Source organism: Osmerus eperlanus, chromosome 1 (genome assembly GCF_963692335.1).
Source record: "Osmerus eperlanus chromosome 1, fOsmEpe2.1, whole genome shotgun sequence".
Taxonomy (NCBI): domain Eukaryota; kingdom Metazoa; phylum Chordata; class Actinopteri; order Osmeriformes; family Osmeridae; genus Osmerus; species Osmerus eperlanus.
In genome coordinates, this window is record NC_085018.1 from 16,174,159 (window position 1) to 16,196,224 (window position 22,066).

The following is a 22,066-nucleotide window of genomic DNA, read 5'->3' on the forward strand; positions in this document are numbered from 1 at the left end:
ACTTAAACTGTAGCAAACTTTTCAGCACTGGGTCAGTGAAGTTTTCTTTTAAGTAAATAATGCAATAAATGGCAATAGAGTTATTCACCTTTTTTGGACAGCACTATAACACTTATTAGTTATTACACTGGATTTAGTTTGCCTTTAAAATACTTTGCTGATCTCTCGGACAAATAAACATACAAGAAAACAAACACAATGTTCAAAGCCTAATTATGCTATATTAAGTGTTTTTTGTAGACAAAAGGAACATCAAAAACATCTGAATATCACAAAAAGAATGTATTTTTAGCTCTTGACCTTTGACAATGAATTGTACAGTAAATTGTCTGTATGGATGCTGAAAAATGTCACAATTGTGAACCATGAACTGTATCAGCAAACCATATAAGCAATTGTTGATTTTACTTCAACATGTTAAAAAATAGCGAGGGAGCAAATACAGACTCTTAAAATTCCAATCACACAAATGGTAGTTTACTATCTGAAAGGAAATGTCTTGCACTACAGGATCATGAGAGCTTGGTTAGCAGAGACTGGGTATCTCAAACATCCCCAACTGTATCACACCTAAACATGTGCAACAGAAAAGCAGCCATCAGTCAATCAAATGGCTGAATTGTGACAGCTGCAATAATGGGAAAGAAAAATCAATATCCAATTGACTGGTCTGCAGCAGTCTAATCAACGAGCACAGGCTTTTATGAAAGCAGGGGAGGAGTGGATAGGACAGCCTGATTGTGTCTGCTGTTTGGGTTTTACGGGCCTCTGGAGCCTACACACCTGTTCCGGTGACTGAGCAGGGACACCCGGTCACCTTGGACCACTTCCTTGTGCTTTCATTTGACTTTGGGAAACAAGTTCGGATGCAAAGGAGGATGACTGCCCATAACATAATCACCAATGCTCAGCTAGCCTAAACAGCCTCTGGCTCAGAGAAGGCACAGTTCTTTCAACAGTAGCAGTGCAGTTTACCGTTTGCGACAAAACTCTTCAGAGATCAGTCAATTCTCAACTCAACACCTATACTGCACAAAAATGGCTTATGACAAGAAGCCCATCCAACAATATGAGATAAAAACACTTTTGGACAACACTTTGTATAAAAGTTTCATAAACTACAGTGTAACTACACAATATATACAGTAAAACTTCAAGCACTTAAAACTTGAGTTATGCTTCAGGAAGGGAACTTTTCGTAGCAGATTTTGTTGGCCAAGCTGGGGGGAGAAGGCAGAATATTTTGTTTAAGCTTGAGCTGTAAAATTACTTTAAAGTAATGACATGTTTGACCTTTCCAACTGTACTTTTGGTGTTTTAGAAACCTAAGAGGGTTGGGAACTGTGTGTGCATGACATCAAAATAACTGAATCAATCAATCAATCAAAATATATGTGTCTTCTTATTTTACAAGAAGGCACAGTATGAGGGAGGGTTATTAGAGGTAAGTGGGTGTTGTAAAGCAAAGAAAGCAAGATCAATGCTAACATCCTGTAATGACAATGTGGTTACTAGGTATAGCCATGTAGTTACATGGTAGTTAATGTCACCTTAATTTAAAGTGTTGCCCACTATTGTGTTCTGCATCTAACTGGAGTCTGAACCTAGACAGAGTAGCAGCTTTTTAATAATATACAGAAAGATGTACTAGATGCAGGGGACATAATGACAGCTTACTATTATGTGTCATTCCAGCATGACATATTTAATTTGATGCATTAATAGCTCTGAAATTAAGATGCGGATAAAGCATACTGTACATTAACAAAGAATCTCACAGTTACTGTGAAGACTCAACATCTGCAGAACTTTCTATTCAATCTGTTTTGCTTTTGTAAAGCTTTCAACCCTTTTTGTGTAACGCGAGCCAGTATTTCTATGAATGTTAATTCAACAAACCCTTTCCATTCACCATTTTGACATTTAAAGCTGATTTAAAACAGTCAGACCAAATTTGCAGGCCATTTGGAAGACTGCACGCGTTGGTTCCTGTGGTCACTAGTAAGCACTGCATTTACAGTTGGCTGTTTTAGCATTGCACTGACTGGAACTCTCAATTCTAGATACTAGTACAGTCATACATGATAAGCACAACTAGAACAAAGGTCATCGAGATGTAAAGAAAGATAACGTGGGATTTACTTGACAAAGTAACACCACCTTATACTATTCTCAGGAAACTTACCATTTGCCTGGGTTCAGAACGCTGAATGTGATATGCATTAATTATTTAGAGGAGCGTAAGATAGAGAACAAAATGCCAAATCCCATTAGCGTGCTATAGAGATGGTCTAACGCTCTAGGGCCAGCAGCTCAGTGACAAGCCTTGTTCCTACAGTATTTCACTATGCAGAAAAGGGTGAGAGGCACAGGTGATCCATCTGCTTTCCAGCCCTGCTCCCTTTGAGGCAACTAGTTAACACACAAAGCATGCTGTGGGAGTTTTTTGCTGTAATTAGAAAAAGTGTGATTCAAAAAGGTTTGTTGTGGTCAAATGTAATCTGATACCACAGAGATAAAAGTATGGTGCATCTCTACTAAACTTTTAAAGTTCTGCTATTTGGCAAATGGAGTGTCACTGACTAAAAAAAAACAAGGCCGCCTCTCTATAAGCCAGTTGACCGTCAAGAACTGTTTGTTAATCAATTACTTACATTTGAATATATGTCAGGTGGAAAATTCACGTTCATGGGATCGTTGACTAATTTTATTTTTCATAAGGGTTCAAACTGTATGAATTAAATAAATGTGACTCAAATTTAGTATCAACTACTTTGGTATGTATTATGGACTTAAGGCATTAGTATTTTTCAAAGATCAGCGTTTTCACAAACATACAGTATATCATGTAGACATCGGTTCTTCCAAATGGAAGTCTCTTTGTTTAAAAAAAGTCAATAGTTTCTAAAGCATGACAGCCCATATGTCAAAACAAGAAAATGTCAAATATCATGCATACAAATCCATGTCCCTATCAGACTGCAACTTCAATCAATGCATTTCACCGTGATACTTCTGTCTGGTTCTGTCAAGTGCAGTCCAGTCCTGAGGGTTGGGCCCGGTGCCAGTCAGGTGGAGGGTAAACAGCAGCAGTAAGAGCAGGTTGACTGATGGAAGAGGAGAGGCGGGGGGTCCAGTAGGAGCTCTCTGGTTCCAAACTACCAGGAGCAGCCGAGGAGAGCGCTGATGAGGACTGCAGTGAAGTACAGAGGGCTGAGAGGAGAAGCCCCTGAGCCCCGCGCTCCCATACCTAAAAAAGAAAATCAGCAGAGCAACTCTTCAGCAACAGAAAATCCCCTTTCGAGAAATGTGGAAAAGCGGCATTTGTGTAGCTATCCGCTCAATTTTCTGACAAGTCATCATAAATCAAAGGGCAACTGTGAATTACAATGTGCTTTTTATATCTACATTATTAATGTCTTTCAACAGGAGAGGCCATTAAAGTGTACAGAGAAGATAAGGCTTGTATCACATCAGAAAGGCGTTCTCTTTAGAGAAAAAACTGAACCGCTTTTAAATTTTGCAAAGCAGTGGGGGAGGGCATTAAACTATTTTATATGCCGTAGCACTGTGCAGCCAGTCAACAAGGAATAATAACCTAGTGACAGAGATGGATGGTCCTAAACATGCATTTCTAAAAAGGTTGCATTTATTGCACCCAAAACAAGTCTATTAAGTTGGAAAGGGATGCAACAAGGACATAAAATGTGCTATTCGGGTGATTTAATCATTACTTAGGCTTTATTAATGGACACAGGAAGAGGAAATTGGAAGAGAGGAAATGGCAAACTTACTTAATTTGTAGATGTGGATGGGTTCACTGCCCACACCCTCCCCACCATCACTCAGGGTCTTGATCTGGATGAGATAGTTGTCATTGGCAGAGAGGGTAAACTCTATGGTGGTTTTGTTTGTTAGGATTGTGTTTACGTCATTATATCGTTGTCGTCTCAGCAACACCTACAAACAACAAAGCGAAACGTGCATTAACATTATTCTGTAATATGGGTATAATTTTACCAAAGTTTCAGAGTGCAGTAAGACATACCAAGTATCCGGTGACCTCTGACTCTATCTCCATAGCTATTACTGGGTCCCACTGCAGAGTGAGAAGAGAGCCAATCATCGTCCATTCTATGTTAACAGGAGGCTGTCCTGGTGCTGATAGAGAGATACCAAGAGGGAGAGAAAAGGAGAGAGTGAGTCCCAATTATTGTGATACATATTTTCAGTTTCTAAATTAATGCTCTTCTATTTTCCAATTATTGTATAATACATATTTTTTCTTTCTACAAAAAGTTCCTCTATGTTCTTCTATGTTTCCATGTTACTTCTATGCTACTCTGAAACTCTTTGTGACTGACTTACGTGGTTTCTTGGTGGTGGTGTTGATAGGGGGAGACTGTGGTCCTGTCCCGGCCGTGTTAAAAGCTGTGACAGCCAGGTAGTACTGTGTGTTAGCTTTCAGGCCTGTGACGTTAACCACGGTGGAGTTTCCAGATATTCTCACTTTTCCCACCGTGTCAGGTTTGGTGTCATCTTCCCAGAAAACAACCTGGTTAACACAAACAAAACATCACACACTTTTAACCAATTATTCAACTGTGGTTACTAGAACTCTACTGCAAAAAATCAGCTAACTGCAGCACAGTAGACATTTTTTTTCTCTTCACTACTTAATGGCTTATCACAAGGGTATTAACTTCTAATTAAAAGGGCAGGTTAAGAAATATTTGATGAAGCAAATGAAATAATCCGATACGAGCTTTGGGTCATATTCAATATTCATGTCTAGTATTAAGTGACATAAAAGTTAAGTCAATAAATAATTAGAGAGAATGTGAAGAGTGAAGTCTGCCCTTGGGATATACTTCCATGGAATTAGCAGCATCTACATTCAATTATCTGATATTTGTCCTCAACCAAGTTAACTGTCTGGTGCAGTATATATTAAAATGTATGTTGAGTTCTTAAAAGAACTAACTAATGTGCCTTTAAGATACACTTTGTAGAGACCCAGCATATAAGACCACAGATGCATACCAACTGGACTCCCAAGGAGCTTTCCCCTGTTAAATGTGCTCTGGGATCCTGTTCAGTAACATAATAGAGCTATTCTGTTGAACAATATAGCCAGCTCCATGGCAACCAGGCTGTTTAGTGCAAATGGCCGGGGTGACAGAGACTGAAAGAGCGCTTGGAGAGAATTGCAATGCTCCTTGCATTCCCAAGAGGATGGTAGCTTTCCTCCTTGTTCTTCGGTAGCTGCAACAGTTTTGAGGCCATTATGCATTTATGAATACTAATGTTCAGTTTACATTGAAATACAGATGTCAGTTACCATTATTATCATTTTGTAACTACATAATATATTGTTATAAATGTATTGAAATGTATAACAAGGCTACATAGCAAAACTATTATTTGACATTGTACCATATCTGCTATTTTGTCAATTAAGTAAATCACACGTACCTCATATCCAAGCACTCTTTCAGGGGTAGCAGGCAAAGCTTCCCAGTTAAACTCTATTTGTGTGGCAGACACACTTCTGGCCCAGACCTTCTTAGGGGCCACGCTGGGAACTGCAGAAAGAAAGACCAACGTGATATTTCCACAGACTCATCTAACTGCATCAATGACACTAATAAATATAGGATGGAGGCAGAACACACCTGCAGAGTCATTGTCTCTGTTTTTAATTGGATCTATGACTGACATAAGGGAAGACTTCCCTGCATGGCAAATTCAATTAAGACAGTACCTATTTGACAGCACTGGGTAGTAAGTGTCTACTAGGATTTCCTGTAATCTACTGCCGCAATAACTAATATCAAGTTGACATTTCCAACTTGAGGGGGGGGGGGGGGGGGGGGCATGGGTCTGAACTAACATAATTCATCATTACTATTCAAGGTCACATCTCTGAGAGAAAGGACTGTGGCATGTTGAAGCCTGGCTCCTTGTGCCGAGGCTGCCTTTACCTTCCTCTGCTGAGAAGACTGTGGCAATGGAACTGAAAGGACCCTGCCCACGGTTGTTGTAGGCTCCGACCTTCACATCGAATGGGGAGAAGGGCGGGATGGTGTCGTTCCGGAAGATGTAGCGGGCCACCCCGGGTGTGGAGATCACCGCTCTAGTCCAGGTAACAGCACCCAGCGGCCGAAAAGCAATGATGTAACCAAATCCTTCTCCGTTCTGCAATTCCTCAGGCACGGGCTGGGAGCGAAACAGAGAACTATAGTGATATTAAAACGCATACAGACAAAGACACAGACAACCCTTTTCTGCCTCTGTCTTCCAGGAAAAAAGTGGCCTGATAGTTTTTGTTTTACTTTTTTTTCTCTTTATTCTGGTGACTACAATGATTGGACACAACCATTCTCACTGCATCACAGCACACCAATGTACAAAAACACTTCCTACAGTATGTTCTTTATTTTATTTGAGTGGGCACACAGAAGCTATCCCCAAGAGCAGTGCTTTGTGTCCCTCTGCAGACTCTCCTTTATGGCCCTCTGAGACCAGCCCAGAGGGGAGGTGCTGGTTCTGGTGCAGATCATAAAATTGCTCTATTCAATTCTGCACAATTAAGCAAAACCATTACCCGGCTATGGAGAAAACTGTAAAAGTCTGACAGATGACTTACCTCCCATGTTATCACTAATTCAGATTTTGTGCCACCTCCTCCTCCAACATCAGTGGGAGCTGTATCAGGCACTAGGAGGCAAAGCCCAGAGGAGAGCAATTACAAAACAGTTAACAGAGCTGAACTGCAGGCCTAAAGTATATTTCTAACCCTTACGACACAGCTTTTTAATGCACACTGTGAATTCTATTTCACAGTCGACAAAACATTCCCTTAGAAGGTATTACTGTACACAATTACATTTTGAAGAACAGTATCTTCCTATGATTGCTATGAGTCACATATATATATGTCACAATGCATGAACAAAACAAAAGTTGACTGCCATGTCTACAGTCAAATTCAGTATAGTACTTGACTATAACTTTTTTAACATTCATGTGTGTCCTTATGTGTATATGCCAGCCCGAAGTTAACAATCCATCACATTTAGTCAATCAAAGAAGCAAATGCTTCAACTGTCGGCTCAGATGTCAGGGGTACGTGTTTGTGTGTTATGTAGAGAGAGTGGAGAAGAGCAGAGATACTCACTAGCATCCTCTGTCCTGGTTCTGGCAGAGGCTGGGCTGGGCTCCCCCATACCAACACTGTTCCTGCCCACCACCCTGAACTCATACTCCACCCAAGCATTCAGGCCAACCACTGTGGCAGTTAATGTGTTGCCGTTGACAACCTCAGGCACTGGGAATTAATATTGGACAGTTGTTAACTGAAATAGCTCAGACATTGAAATGAGAGGGACAAGAACCCACGGAAATGACAACTGCCTGTTTCATGTTTTACCTGTGCCGACAGCCTGCCAGCCCACAGTGAAGGCAGTCCTGGCCTGTATGATGTAGCCAGTAATGGGGCTGCCATTGTCCCGGCCTGGGCTCCAAGAGAGCTGGGCCGTGCTGTCTGTGATCTCCTCCACCGCTACTGTATCCGGGGGGCCGGGGGGACCTTTGCCAATCAGATCATTAGCAATGTTAGCCTTCAAATCCCCCTATCGCCTTTCCTCCACTGTCATCCCCATGTGCTGAACTTATGTACTGATGGCCCTGCTACAGTACATATCAAGGCCATGCCATGGCATCTAATTAAGGCCTGTGTCCTTGGTCTGGTTGCAAAGGGACATTCCATCCTGTATGTATGATGTGTGAAGTGATTAAGGGTGTGGGATCACTAACACTGGGCAGACGGATCATTCACACATTTGCATACATGTGCAAGTGTGTGTGTGTGTGAGAGAGAGAAACAGAGGGAGGGAGGGAAGGAGAAAAAGTGAAAGAGAAACAGCTTGGCAGATTGATGTTCTGTATGAACGCTACAGTACATGTTGTACTGCCATGTTGATGATGCTGTTGCCTCCACTCTTCCATTATTCAAGAGTTTATATGGTATTTTACCAATGTGTAAATGAGCCAATTAAAGCAATTTTCTGTGATAAACATTGCATCTCTAAAGAACCTGAGACAGCTACGACAGTTTGTTTTGTGGATGAATACCAATATAAATCACCATAAAAGTGGAATAATGATGGGGTGTTGTACACCATACACTTGTCTAGATAATAGACTAGACTATTTGGGTATCAGGCATTAATGATCCAGTGTATACTTGCAATGTGTACCCTTGACTGCTAGTTTTCTTACCTTTCACAACCAAGATGGCTGAAACAGACAAGCTCTCCACATCAGTGTCAACGACACAGATGTACTTTCCTCCATGATTTAACTGAATGTTACGAATCATCAGGTCGCCTGATATGCTCTATAAGGGCAAAACGACAACAAGGTGAAGGAATTAGTGCTTAACTGGAGAAATGTACTGTAGGTAATTGTCTTGTATTTTTCAGGTCACATGGTTTTTAGTCAGACGGAACAACCAGGATGTCAGATGTTCTTAAAAACAAACAATCCTATTGGTTATACTTCAGGCACAACACTTCCCTCATCTTCAGCCCAACACAGGACCAACTAAACAAATACAGTCTGGCTAATTGGCAAGATAATCCTAATTATTTCTTAATTAAATAAGCCTGAATGAGAGATGAGAACAGCTCAAAGTAATAACAGTAAATATTGTATTTAATAATACAGTGGCACTTCAATGCCCCAGGGAAAATCACAGATGATGAAGGGAAAACCCAAATAGGGGTAAGATGTGATTGAAGACATACAATACTGCTAATTCGCTTATTGACCATCATGAGGGCTTTGCCATACAGGTCATTTACTGAAGATTCTTTAAACAGAATATATTACTGTATTTATTTAAACTTTGCTGAACTGGTGAGGTCATGGAGAAATAACTATGTTTATACCCACAAGTGACTGTTGATCCGACATAAGAATATAAATAATACTTCTGAGGACCTTTAAGACTCTAGGATAAAATATTGAGTAGCCATGTCTGGAACTGATTCACCTGTGGGCTAGTGAGGTTAGACACACTCAAGTCACTACAGATTCCATCAACTTAATAGGCAGAGACTCTGGCTCAGCTCTGCTGCAATTGGGCATGAACGCCTTGGGATGCAGACTTCTCAGAGGCAATGAGCAAACAGATCTGGGACGTTGGGACTGAAGGCCTCTATCTCTGCCTTTCCGCTGACAGCCTATAGGCTCAGAAATCAACTTCAGACTCTTCCATGTCAGACACCAGCTGCCCGACCAACTGGACAGCGAAGGGTTAAACCACGGCCTTGGCAGGCAGGAAGTGATGAGGCAGATCTACTCTAATTATGTTAATTAATTCATCAGAAGCTGTTGAGCGAGGGAATGGTAATCTCTCTGGGCTGGGGAAACAGAATCTATGAAAACTGTATCTCATTATATGCGTGTCCACATGTTAATGTCACTTGTAATTGCCATTTGTATCCATGCAGGAGTGAACTCAGCCTGACCAGGACATGGTTGGGTATGGCTGGTCTGCTGTGGACACATACTGACATACATACTAACACATATTAACTGGATCGATAGAATAGACAATGGGAACTGAAAGAAACAATAATAAAGTCAGATAATTGTATAAGATAATTTTGATACAACATACAAGTTTACCATTCTGTTTAACATTGCTCTCCATCAAAGGAACACAGCTCATCAAATCTCTTATCACTATGGCACAAGGACTGATACATTTTACTTGAACTGTCCCACTTTGCCTTTGGTTAATGCCAGCAATCTCATTACTGATTTTTTTGGGGTGGGAAGATTCATAAATAGGTATGCAAATTCAGTTACAGTAGTGAAAGATAACAACACAATGTTCTTTTTGAGGAGGAAGAATAGAAAGTTGGACCGGAGAATTAATTAATAAGACCCTTTTTCTGGAGTAGAATGATCTCCTGAGGAACATGATGACTTCTCACCTTTATAATAGCACATCACCATTCATGTAGTCTGTCTAATGCAGGGAGACAAATGATACTGTAGATGTCAGCGTGTGCGACTGAAATAAAATCTGCCCTATATAATTCCAAGTCTACTAAGGGCTAGTATTCAGATATTTTGCTGCTGATATAACAACAACAAATGAAACACTGCTCACAAAGACAACACACATTCAAATAAATAAAAAAGCTATAATTTTTTTTATCTCCAACTGAAACGCATCATGTCCAAATTAATCCTAGAATAGCCCCAGAGCGGTTCTTGATGACTCACCCCTCCCACTCTCTCAAAATGATCCCCGTCCCTCTGGAAGTCGATGAGCTGCCCGTTGAATGCCCAAGAGAAAGACACATCCAGGGAGGGATCGCAGGCAATCTGGCAGGGAAGCACAATGCTCTCGCCAACAATGATCTCCATGTTAACGGGCCTCAGGGTGATTCTGGTAGGCTCTGCCCAGACAACGGATGCATTTTAATATCTCTGCATGAGAACAATTAGCACCCTAACACTTCCAGAATCAGCTCCCACAATCAAGGCTACATCATGCTATTTTCATTGCAACACCATCATGGTAGATCTTGATGAACTATATCAAGCAATTTCTTCCTTGCTACTATTCAACAACATATCTGGATGACACTTGCTATTTTCATGGTTGGTATGGGGGAACATTTCTGAAATAGGATTATGCTAACAAAATGCATTCCCAATGGTGACTGTGTCGAATTGGATGCAGTGGAGTATAGGAGCCTTGTGTGAGAAAGGTCATGATAATTAAATTTCATTACATTAAAGGGTTCAGCAATTGGTGAAAAAAGCTAATGAGAAAAACAAGGAAGGAGGCTGAAGACAGTGTGTCTGTGCTACAAAATATGAACCCAGACATCCTGTATGTGCACTCATGACATGTTAGCATTCATTGTAACGACCTTTATCTCATTACATTATCAAGTTACAGTAATACTTATTTAACTATCGACAAAATCAATCCCACATTTTATTTTGCTAGAAGAAAATAAAAACATTACAAAGTCTGGACAAATTGTCACAATAACCGATCTCCGTTAATCCTGGGATTATACACACACAAGAACACCCAGCACTCAAACACACATTCAGCAAAAAAAGAAAGAGAAACAAGAAACAAGAAACCGTCAGCATTTACAGGTTTGACACCTCACCTGTGATAAGCAGCCTTCCAGTGGTGCTGGCAGTTCCAAACTGGTTCTTGGCGATGCACGTGTAACTGCCTGCGTCTTTTCTGGATACGTTAGCAATCTTCAGAGTGCCGTTGGGAAGTAAAGTAATCCTGGGGGATCAGGAAGATCTATTGAGAGCTTTCAGTGTAGTTAGAAATATTTTTGTCAGAGCTCTGTGGGACTAGTCCGTAAGTGAGGATAAACTTTTGTTTAGTAAAATAAATCTGTATCCAGTATATCAAAAATAAAATAAAACTTAGAATCTTCAGATTCTAAGTTAATTTAACCTTGACCATAGAGCATTTGACATGAATAAAATGAAATCTTGACAATGTTTGGATATTGTTAGTTTACTGTATCCAGTATATCGATCACACTACTCAGTTCCCTAACTAACTTGTGTTTTTATTGTTACATTCAATTAAAGTGTATGTCTATTCCTTGGTATCCCAAAACTGACAATGCACTTGGTATACATTAATTCCCTTGGAAGCCAACAGCAATTTGTAATTTCACATGCATCCAGGAGACCCACCACAACAAGACAATCTTATCTTTGTACAACCAATGAAGTCTTTGTGACCTATCCAGGCCTTTTGTGAATGACTGCATATTATGTACTGTACTAATTAATGTATATTTTCTAGTAGATGTTTTCATGAAATTGTTTCCATCAGCCTTTCATTCTAAGCATCCACACAGCTGCCAAATGTGTTATTCAAACAACTGCACAAGAATGAATAGGAATGAATATGTTCACCACCCTCACCACCTTTTTGTATGTATTTTATTTTAATCCTACAGTACCTCTCAGTTTTCTGCAGTATATCATTTCCTTTCTTCCACAGGCTAATTGCTGGGGGCGAGGCTTGGGGCTTGCACTCGAGGGTGACTTCACTGCCTGAGCGAGCTTTCAGCAGGGCTCTCAGTGGGTTCTTAGAGAAACTGGGAGGTGAAGCTGAGAGAGAGAAACGCAACTCAGAAAGCCAGACATACATGTCTTTAAACTGGACTCTTTCTCTCGGTCATCATCACATTTTGTTAGCCATCATTTGAGCCCTCAGTGTCATCAAATATCAAGACAGAATTGAATTTCTCATCGAGTCAGTCAGATCAGTCATCAAAGCTCTATGGATAAATCAATATACCATGTACATGAGAAAGCCCTCTGATGCCACAATGCAATGCGTTTGTAGTTTCAAAATCAATATGATGAAACGATTGAAAGTAAAATGAGACACTCCATCAGATTCATATTTTCTCCACTGAAGCCGGAGTGGCATGAGACTGCAGAGTGATTGCTGAAAAGGGCAATGGCAGGTTGGGAGCTCTATCTTTTAAAGGATGATCAAGGGAAGAGACAGATAGACGTCTATGAAAGCGGAGAGGAAAGCAATCTTACCTAACACCATTAGCTCAGCACTGGAATAAATAATGCCATGTTTGTTTTCAGCCACACACTGATACATCCCGTTGTCTGACAGGTTTAAAGCTGCTATGGAGAGTGCTCCATTTTCCATTTGTACCCGACCCTGTGGAGGAGAAACAGGAAGATCGGCATAGGAATGCTAGACTAGTCTATTTTGTGTACTGGCGCAAAGGCAATTACTTACAATATACCATGACAGAAAGAGTTGGAATGCAATATGTTTGCTTAGATTGTGAGTGGGATCGGATGAGGGGGCAGGGGGCAGAAATGCTGACCTTCAGCTTCAATCGAAAGAAAAAAGCAATGGTGACAATACCAGCAATGCACTAATAAGCTATTTATTTATCGGGGACATCCAGTTGGAAAAAACATTAAGACAGGTTTATTCTTTCTGCTGTTGTCTTAGTCAGCCCCATCAGCAGTTCAGAGGGCCTATATACAGCCCACTATGGCACAGGGATGCTGATTTGATATGTCAGTATGACCGGTCTCTCAGCTTACATTCATCACTAGGTCCTGAACGAGGTAGACCCGTGCTGACTGGTCTAGGTTGCTGGTATAGCAGGTCTCCTTACCTCTGCCATGACATTTTCGCCATTCTTTAGCCAGCTGAAGGAAGGCTTGGGCTTTCCATTGGCCTTACATTCCCAAAACAGGTTCTCCTCGATGGAAAGAGATGTGTCAGTCGCTGTTTGAAGCCAATGGGGTTTTGCTAAGGAAAGAGGAACAATGAAGTTGACAATAACTTTCTACTTTTTATAGAAAGGGTATATCTAAATTAGGACTCCATATAATAGCATATTAGAATGAGATTAAAGCACTGTCAAACTGTGAGGAAAAAAATTAAGCAGCATGATTGCTAACGAATGTAGATTAGGCTTTCCATGTCAGCATGATGAACAGTACAGACAAAAAATATATTAACAATAAATGGTTATCATAGGTGTCCGTTATTTTAAAAAGTGAATGAATATTCCATCATTCCACATCATTAAGCTAATGTATCTGTACATTTGAAATAGCCAAGATATTAAGCAGGCCAAGAAGAACAGACATTATTCTGACTGTGAACCTCAGTTTATATATGTGGATATCTGTAACCGAAGCACATTAGTTTATAAATCTCACTGGATTCTCTTCTGTGTCGTTTCAGAAGGATCACTTACCATGGAATGAGATGCGACCACGAGCAGCATTCTTCCCTCGGCTGTTCTCTACTACACATTCGTACGTCCCTGTGTCTTCTTGCTGGAAATTGGGGATTTCCAGTACAGCGTTGGAGTTCTTCATCTTGACTTTACTGGGAAAGGGAACTCCACTGGTTCTCCTCCAGCTTATTTCTGGGACAGGGCTGTGACATGAGCAGAAAAATAGCCCTACGGTGATGACTGTCTGAGATGAGAAAAATATGATAGACTGTACAGTATGTGGCCTTCATCAATTTCTTGGCAAAACCTTTACAAAGGCAGTTTCATCACAATCTGGATATCATCCATTTTTGAGTGAAAGAAGATAATTTTCTAATCTCAACAGCTCTGTATTTCTGTGAAATATATTGTTACTTCCTATGCCATGCTTCTTGAGACTGCTGTCTGTCCCATGTGATTGGCTTTCACTCAACATGAACAATCTGTTTTGGATGGTGTTGCCAGAATTCCAAAATACCAGGTGTGACATCCTCCCTAATCACAAGATAATTCCCAACATAGACATAAACATGTGCACGCTCACTTACTTTCCTAGAGCAAAGCATTCCAGTTTCACCACTGATCCCTTTGCTGCTGGAACCGTGTCAGCAAAATGTACTTCTATTTTGGGTTCGTATTCACCCATTGCTCCTATGAAAAGGATACAATACACGACATTGTTGCATCAATGATTAATGGGACGTGTGCTTTGCACCCTGCATGAAAGACCAAACAATAACAGGGAGGCAGAAAGACAAAAGTCTTTGTGTAGATGGAAAAAAGTAAGATTTGAAAGACTAAAGTGTTGAAATGTTGTTTTTTTAAAGAAAAAAAACCCCACACGACTTGGGTAATTAAATGGAGGGGGAGGAATTTACAGTATCACCATGACTTTAACATTAAAGTCACTAGGAGCTTTGGAGAGTAGTCAGGCAATTTTTGTTGTTGTTCATGATTGAATACTATAGAATGACAAACCATCGTTTCTAAGGACCAGCGGTGTAGGAGAGCTGAGGATCTTCAATCTAGTAATGCTGTTGTTGACCACACATGTGTAGTTGCCCACATCAGAAGGCTCCACTTTCGCTATATAAAGACTTCCTGTCTCCTGGGAGACAAATCGACGACTGTCTTGCTGGACAAAGTATGGATATCCATTGAAGATCCATGCAAAAGTCAGCTCTGCAGTAGAAAGAAATAAACATCAAGGATTAACATTGCATGTCTAGTAAGCACAATGTCACACATTGTGGGCAAGTTACATGGTCTCTGCGAGGAGATAGACAGCATGTCACTCAATTTTACTCTTATTTTTAGGTTCATTTTAGCAGGATACCGAGAAATGGTCAATGCAAGAGCTATTGGTGGCCAAAAAAAGGGCGACCAAAGGAAAGGGAGCGAAACAAAATGGATTACAGTGCCTCACTGGCCTTCTCGTGACACATGCCCTGTCCACCCCCTGAGCGACGGGGGCCATGTGGGGTTCCTGCCAGATTTGACTCATGCATGCCACACTCTTCTCCAGCCAACAAGACTCACTTTTGAACACAGAGGCCTGCCACCAAGCATCACTGTGTCATCCCCAGAAGACTGAATCAATTCACAAAACCAAGAGACCGCACAAGCACTACAGGGAGGTAAGGGTGCAGAGCTACAAGGTGTATGCAACGACAGTCCCTCATCTTCTGTCACCCAAGGCAGCACGCCTGACAACCTTGGCTGGCAGTGTGCTCGCTGATGCTGAAACCGATTCATTCTGATTACGAGAGCAGGATCAGGGATTCCTGACTCTGAGCTATGTGGCCGTAATGAGCAGTGATAGCATTTGTCAAGTAAATACAAGTCAAATGGAGAATGGCAATACAATGCAGCGTCTTCTATTATTGAACACAATAGGTTTTACGCAACTGCACATAGTTACAGACCTTGGCGTTGACACAGAAAAGAAAGTATCTCATAATTGCGCACTTGAGAATAAACAAATATTTATGATGGGATACAGAAATGCAATCACTTCAGTCAACAACTATATTTCATTTGTGGCCCTGTCTATTGCAGGATATACAGTATGCCACTGGAGACCACATCTTCCGGCATTTGTTAAGGACCCTTGAGGCACAATAGAAGCATGCAGGAAAGCCTTATAGGCAGTACATAATGACAAGCTACTCATTTTCAAGGTTCCTCTATACAGTGTATGACAAATGACATGTATGCCTCTGAATGCAATACAAATTAATCTTGTTAAACTTGTTAAAACAGGAGATGAAAAAAAGATAAAAACTGTAATTGCTGTAACAATAAACTCAGAATGACAGCTATAATATGCTTGTGCTTTACACTGGGTATTCTGGAACACAAGCACATTTTGAAGTTGAACTATATACACTACAAAAAGTAAGCTATCCAATGGGTCAAATACTGCATATTAAAATAGGCCTACTAGATATTATTATGTATGGTGCTTGGGAAAAGCCTTAAAAGTAAGGAAATTCAAATGAAGGCCATAAACCTCCCCTGATTAAAACAGGGTTTTTCCAATACATAGGTTTCCTTAGTGATTGGCTTTGCAACAGCATCCAAGTTTCCAGTATCTGGACAGTATCTGAAAAATGTGGCATGTGGGCTGGTTCATGTCACCTGCAGTCATTGCAGGAAAATAAACAAGTAGCACTGAAAAGTTTTATCACTTGGTCTTAAACTCTGAGGCAGAAATTAAATGAGTTCCAAATTCCTCACAATTCTGCCTTCTAATTGTCTGGATAAATTGATATTGATTCCCTAATCTACGTTTTAAAAGTGCTTAATTAGAAATGTATTGCCTAAAGATCCCGTTAATACTTCAATTTAAAGAACATGTTTCCATTTTCCATCAAAATAAGTTCTAATTGTTATGAAGAAAAACTAATGGGGGTACACCAGGTAAAGCTTTGGTTGTTGCCATCTGTATGATCTGAGTTAGAGAAGGATTGCTGAGATCAATATTTACAAAGACTTAGAAATTTTCAAAACTAATCAGGTTCTAAGAAGTCCAGAAGAAGGCAGATTAGGAAGTTTCCAATGTAAAAAAAAATATAAGATCTAATTGAGAAAGTGCTCATCTCTGGCAAATATTGTGATAACTCTGAAGAACTTTCAAGTTTGGTGTATATTATTATTAACTCGGATTCAACCAAAATTCCGGCTATCAGCCCACAAATTATCATCTAAGGAAACACACACATTCGAACGTACCTCCAGAATGCATTGGCGGTCCACATAACAGAACCACTCCCTGGCCCTCACGAACGTTGACAGCATTCCTTGTTTGGGCCTTGAAGTTATCTAGGTCTGAGAAAACAGAAAACAAAGGGGTAATGTTACTGTAACTTACCAATTCAGATACAGGGCACAGTTTTTTCTTTGCAATTGCATACTACTATACAACTAGTATGTAGTTGTAGAGTGTACAACCAAAACCGTTCTGCAGCAAGGCAAATTAGAATGCTTGTTTAGCCCTATAACTGCGCCAGTATGTCACTGATTGCCTTAGGTAATATCCACACAACTCTCCAGTGGTTTCAAAGGCACCTGGAGCATTGCATGTAATTGAAGGTCTTCACTACATGATGGATCCCTTGAAACCCAAATTGCTGTGATAGCAGGAGATTACCTACAATACGATAAAATGAGGGGAAGAAAAACAAATTTGAAAGACTGCGCAAACATAGAGTGCATGACAAATAACAGTTTTTAGTGCCTGGAGCAATAACCAGCATCATTATTAGATGCTACATAATCTCACATTTAAAAGCATCAGCATCCCCATCAATACTCTCAGTGTAATTCATCCCACAGATGAAAGGGGGAGCGCAGGCAGACAGAGAGCTTGTACCTGGGGTTGATAACCACTCAGTGGCTTTGTGACTGATCGGAAGACAGCACTAGCCCTGCGCTCAGTCTGTCTGCAGCCCCCAGCTAAAAGCTGGGAGTCAGGCTCCAAACACAAACAAAAGGAAGTCAGTGTGACCGATAAGAGAAATTAGAAGAGGGGTAGGATTACTGAGGGGAAGATTAATGAGCAATTCTCAGATGACCGCAAGGAAATTCAACATAGCCAAGTCATGGCAGGACACAGGAGGAGTCATGTGCTCAATATGGAGTCATAGAACACTGCCAGACACAATTCTGATGCACCTCCCTCCTGGAGTCTTGAGTGCATTATAGGGAAGAGGAACAGGCCCTGGGTTTAAAGCAAGAAGACATTAGCAAACTGATTATGTCGGACCAACATGTTTTTTTTTTATCCGATTCTGATAGTAGAGCCAACTGCGTTGGAGACATCTTTGGAAAAGCAATACTTAATCATGCTGCTGCTACTGAACATTTTTTCTGTTGTCCATAAGAGAAATGAAACGCATGTGAAAAATACAATTGTATCTTTACATTATTTATACAACTTAAGAGATTTTAGCTCAAATCATTAAGAAGACACGAGAATAAACAAATGTCAAATTAAAAATCAACAAATTAAGTATGCTAATTTAGGGGAGACGAAAAACAGCTGACACCAGTGAGTAAGACTGCCAATAATATCTTCAACCATTAAATCTGTTGGGCTCTTATTCTGATAAGTCATTTGGGAAACAGTGGACAGCCATAACACAGAGAATCTCAGTTTAGGGAAGAGCCTCTGCAGGGGTTAGGGCTAATACTGCGGCATTCTACTGCTGGCTGCATCCTGTGCAGAATGAGAGCTGTCACAATGCCTGCTCACAACACACTAAAGCTCTGAGAGACAGTTCATTGTGAGTGGGAACAGAAAAATATAAAATACAAAACACAAGCAGCAATATTAATGGAATTCAACAAATGTTAAACAACAGCACAAAGGAATATGAATGCTCATTATTATTATTTGTTTAGTTTCTCTTGTCATGAATTAAGTGGTGGTGCTTGTATTATTGTATGATCCTTACAGTTTGTGTTTTATTAGTTGATACCAAGAAGGATTGCTCCCCAAAAACATAGTGTACTGTACCAGCATGAGGTGACCCAACTGAGATTGAATTGTGGTGCCAGGAGAGAAAAGATGCTTGACATCCTTGTCTTGTGCCAGGGTCTCATTAAAGGAGAAAACATGCAGAGTATGCAGCCATCCCTGTCTCCAATACCTCCCCTCTGAATCCAGCTACACTATAAATGTCAAGCAGCACTGCTCTTCAGCCAGCCCACACAAGTGAGATTCATTATCAGCCTATAAAGATAATGGCAGTCCATATCCTAAGAGGAAGTGAAAGGCTCTCCATCCCGGGGACATGATCAATAGCTAGGCAGCCCGGTCAGGAGAGTAGAGAGGTGTCTCTGCACTAACGGCCCACTAAGGTACAATCCCCTTGCCATAGTTCTCTCTCTAATAGCAGATAGGCAAAGTATCATTGTCTTGTCTGTCTACAGTAAAGGGATTCACATTCAAACATAACATATCTGAGCCTATTTAACAAAGTTTCAAACGTATATGTCACGGCCACAGCCGTGCCCCCCTGTTTTTGGTTTTGCCTTGCCCTAGTGTTTCCCTGTCTGTCATTGTCTTCACCTGTGTCTCATTCAGTGGTTTCAGTTCTCTTTAGTCTCATTGTGTCCACCTCTGTCTTGTTTGGTTCTGTGTATTTAGGTTCCTGTTTTGTGTCCAGTCTTTGTCTTGTCCTTATCCTTGTCACCGTGAGTACCCTGTCTGTTCCTATTTCATGAATAAACCCTTTTTTGACGCCATGTCTGCCTACATTCCCACGTTTGGGGCCTACCCCACCTCACATCGTGACAGTATAATGCTTTATCAGCATTGGTGTGCTTTCAGGACTAAATCTAGAGTTTGGTTCAGAACTTTGCACAGACACTGGCAGAGGGACCATATCTCCCCGATATTGGCCTCTCTTCACTGGTTGCCAGTCATATATAGAATTGATTTTAAGGTGTTGTTACTTGTTTTTAAAGCTATACATGGATTGGCTCCATTGTATATTTCAGATCTCCTTATGTTGTATCACACTTCCAGGCCCCTTAGATCATCAACCCAGTTCCTTTTAGCCATTCCACAGACTCGGATGAAAACAAAAGGTGATTGTGCCTTTTCAGTTGTGGCCCCTAGTCTGTGGAATAAACTGCTCAGGTTTAAACTGCTTTATCAGGTCATCCCCCATCACTGAGACATTTGTCTCGTCTTAAAACATTTTTATTCTTTGGCTTTCAAGTCAGTTTAGGGTCACTCGTGCTTATTTTAATTGTGTTGTTTTTGTGTTTTTTTCTTATTCTACAACTTATTGTTGTTTTGCCTTATCTGATGATTTTGTACAGCACCTTGGTCGGCATTGGCTGTTTTTAAATGTGCTCTATAAATAAACTGACTTGACTTGAAAGCTGGAACCACACACAACACACGAGAATCAATGGAGTTCAGGGGCAGTCACAATCTGCCACACCCACTGTGGTTGCTGCTTTTGACATTTCACTTGATTAACATTTCCCTTTCCAAAATCTATTCCTGCCATTACTAGCAGATTTAGTGCTAACAAAAAAAATGCCACACACACAGACTAGTCACAATACACACACAGCATGATGGGTTAGGTGGGACATATCAAATGCTAGGGTTAGTGTGATCACTTACATGCAAATTGCAGGCTGGCTCTGCGACTGAGGATGGTCCCCACTGTGTTGAAGGCAGTGCACTGGTATATCCCTGTGTCTTGGTCCTTGTCCAGACTGCTAATGATCAGGCTGCCCCCAGACATGTGACGCCGGTAGTCACTCCCCAGATCAATGAGCGTTCCGTTTAGCGACCATCTGGAAAGACGCAAACACAATCAGCAGCCTGGCCTCGGGAGACGTACACTGGCAAACATTTATCACAGGGATCGATGTGAGTGGTCCACCTACGTTAGACTGAAAACATCCTGATGGAAGGTAATATTGAACCAAATGAAAGTAACATCCTACAAGGTACTTGTCATGGACAAGGAGTAAATATTAAGATATCAAAGAGATATTTCAGTTATTGGTTCTCTAAAAAGAACTGCTATGTAGCTCAAACACTTACATTATGATCATGAAGAAAAACTTTTAAATGTTTTAAAACTCTTTAAATACCACTATTTGTTTTGCGGTAACAATTACATTGTGTGACAATTCTTTCAGCTTTAAGCGTTGGCTACAAAGGACATTTATTTGTTTTGCTAAAGTTGAAAAAGATAGAAAAAGTCCATGTCTGAAGATTTTCATGTAGATTACCCTCCTCTTTAGAACGGAAACTAATGCATGATGAATGCACAATTAGAATGCAATTCTAAGTCTCCTTGAGCACTGCCACTAAAACATCGTTTAATGACAATCCCAAAAATCTATATTATTTTTCCTTTTCTGCAAACTAACGAGCTGAAAGAAAGGGACCCCACAGTGTCTTAAAACATGTCATAACCCCCCCCCCCCCCCCAGGCTCACATCTAACTGACTACAAAAGACAGGGTTCTCTTTCATGTTGTTGCTTTCATTATTTATCTATTACAGGGCATTTTCTTACTTCTGAATGATGAGACTGATTTCAGGAATGAAAAACAGAAAATTTTCATTGGAAAACATGAGATGCTTCTTAAGTAAAGGACATCCAGATCTAGGGTTGCATAGGGGCGGACAGTTTCCGGTAAATTTCCGGAAAGTTTCCACGGGAATTTGGGGTCGGGAATTTGGGGAATTTTGAAAAAAAAAATGTGCCAAGGTTTTTTTGCAAAAGCATATAACAGGGAATTTCAATGTAGTTGACAACAAGTCTATGCACGCCTAGCTCAGGTGGACCCTGAATGCAGCTGGTTGGGAACATTGTCTGCCAGAAACAAACCTAAACGTAAAACGTTCTGTTGTTTTTGAACGTCTTTGTCATCAGTGTTGTGTCTGAACGTTTCAGCCCTATACCTGGCAAGTGTGAGAGCGCCGAATTGCGTAGAGGCCAATAGCGGTATTGCAGACAGATCGAGATTTAAATTATTGCTCGCAACATTTTTGGAGCTGTGAACTTAGTTAAAAATTTTGAATTATGAACTATGAACTGAACTAGTTCATGTAGAAAGTGAACTTTCCCACCACTGTTTATCATTACCTAGCATATTGAAGCCATGTTCATTTTAATACCAAGTTTGTATACAGTAGACTAACTTTTTACAGAAGTGAGAGTAGGATGTATGTATGTCCAC

The 22,066-nt window shown here is 40.6% G+C and overlaps 1 protein-coding gene across 1 annotated transcript in view; it reads right to left on the bottom strand.

Annotated features, from left to right (window-relative positions):
* Window positions 1-386: 386 nt before the first annotated feature.
* cntn3b (contactin 3b) overlaps window positions 387-22,066 on the bottom strand; it is a 31,361-nt gene continuing 9,681 nt past the window's right edge. Inside the window, exons 4-23 of the mRNA XM_062463751.1 lie at window positions 20,491-20,666; window positions 17,079-17,174; window positions 14,823-15,026; window positions 14,393-14,495; window positions 13,824-14,008; window positions 13,233-13,369; window positions 12,631-12,760; window positions 12,036-12,186; window positions 11,211-11,338; window positions 10,303-10,478; window positions 8,284-8,401; window positions 7,433-7,591; window positions 7,181-7,330; window positions 6,650-6,720; window positions 5,985-6,219; window positions 5,476-5,585; window positions 4,369-4,555; window positions 4,049-4,161; window positions 3,795-3,960; window positions 387-3,250 (exon numbers count right to left, since the gene is read on the bottom strand). Of these exons, the coding sequence (XP_062319735.1) occupies window positions 3,159-3,250; window positions 3,795-3,960; window positions 4,049-4,161; window positions 4,369-4,555; window positions 5,476-5,585; window positions 5,985-6,219; window positions 6,650-6,720; window positions 7,181-7,330; window positions 7,433-7,591; window positions 8,284-8,401; window positions 10,303-10,478; window positions 11,211-11,338; window positions 12,036-12,186; window positions 12,631-12,760; window positions 13,233-13,369; window positions 13,824-14,008; window positions 14,393-14,495; window positions 14,823-15,026; window positions 17,079-17,174; window positions 20,491-20,666 (2,887 nt within the window). The 3' untranslated portion in view covers window positions 387-3,158. The remainder of the gene's footprint in view (window positions 3,251-3,794; window positions 3,961-4,048; window positions 4,162-4,368; window positions 4,556-5,475; window positions 5,586-5,984; window positions 6,220-6,649; window positions 6,721-7,180; window positions 7,331-7,432; window positions 7,592-8,283; window positions 8,402-10,302; window positions 10,479-11,210; window positions 11,339-12,035; window positions 12,187-12,630; window positions 12,761-13,232; window positions 13,370-13,823; window positions 14,009-14,392; window positions 14,496-14,822; window positions 15,027-17,078; window positions 17,175-20,490; window positions 20,667-22,066) is intronic.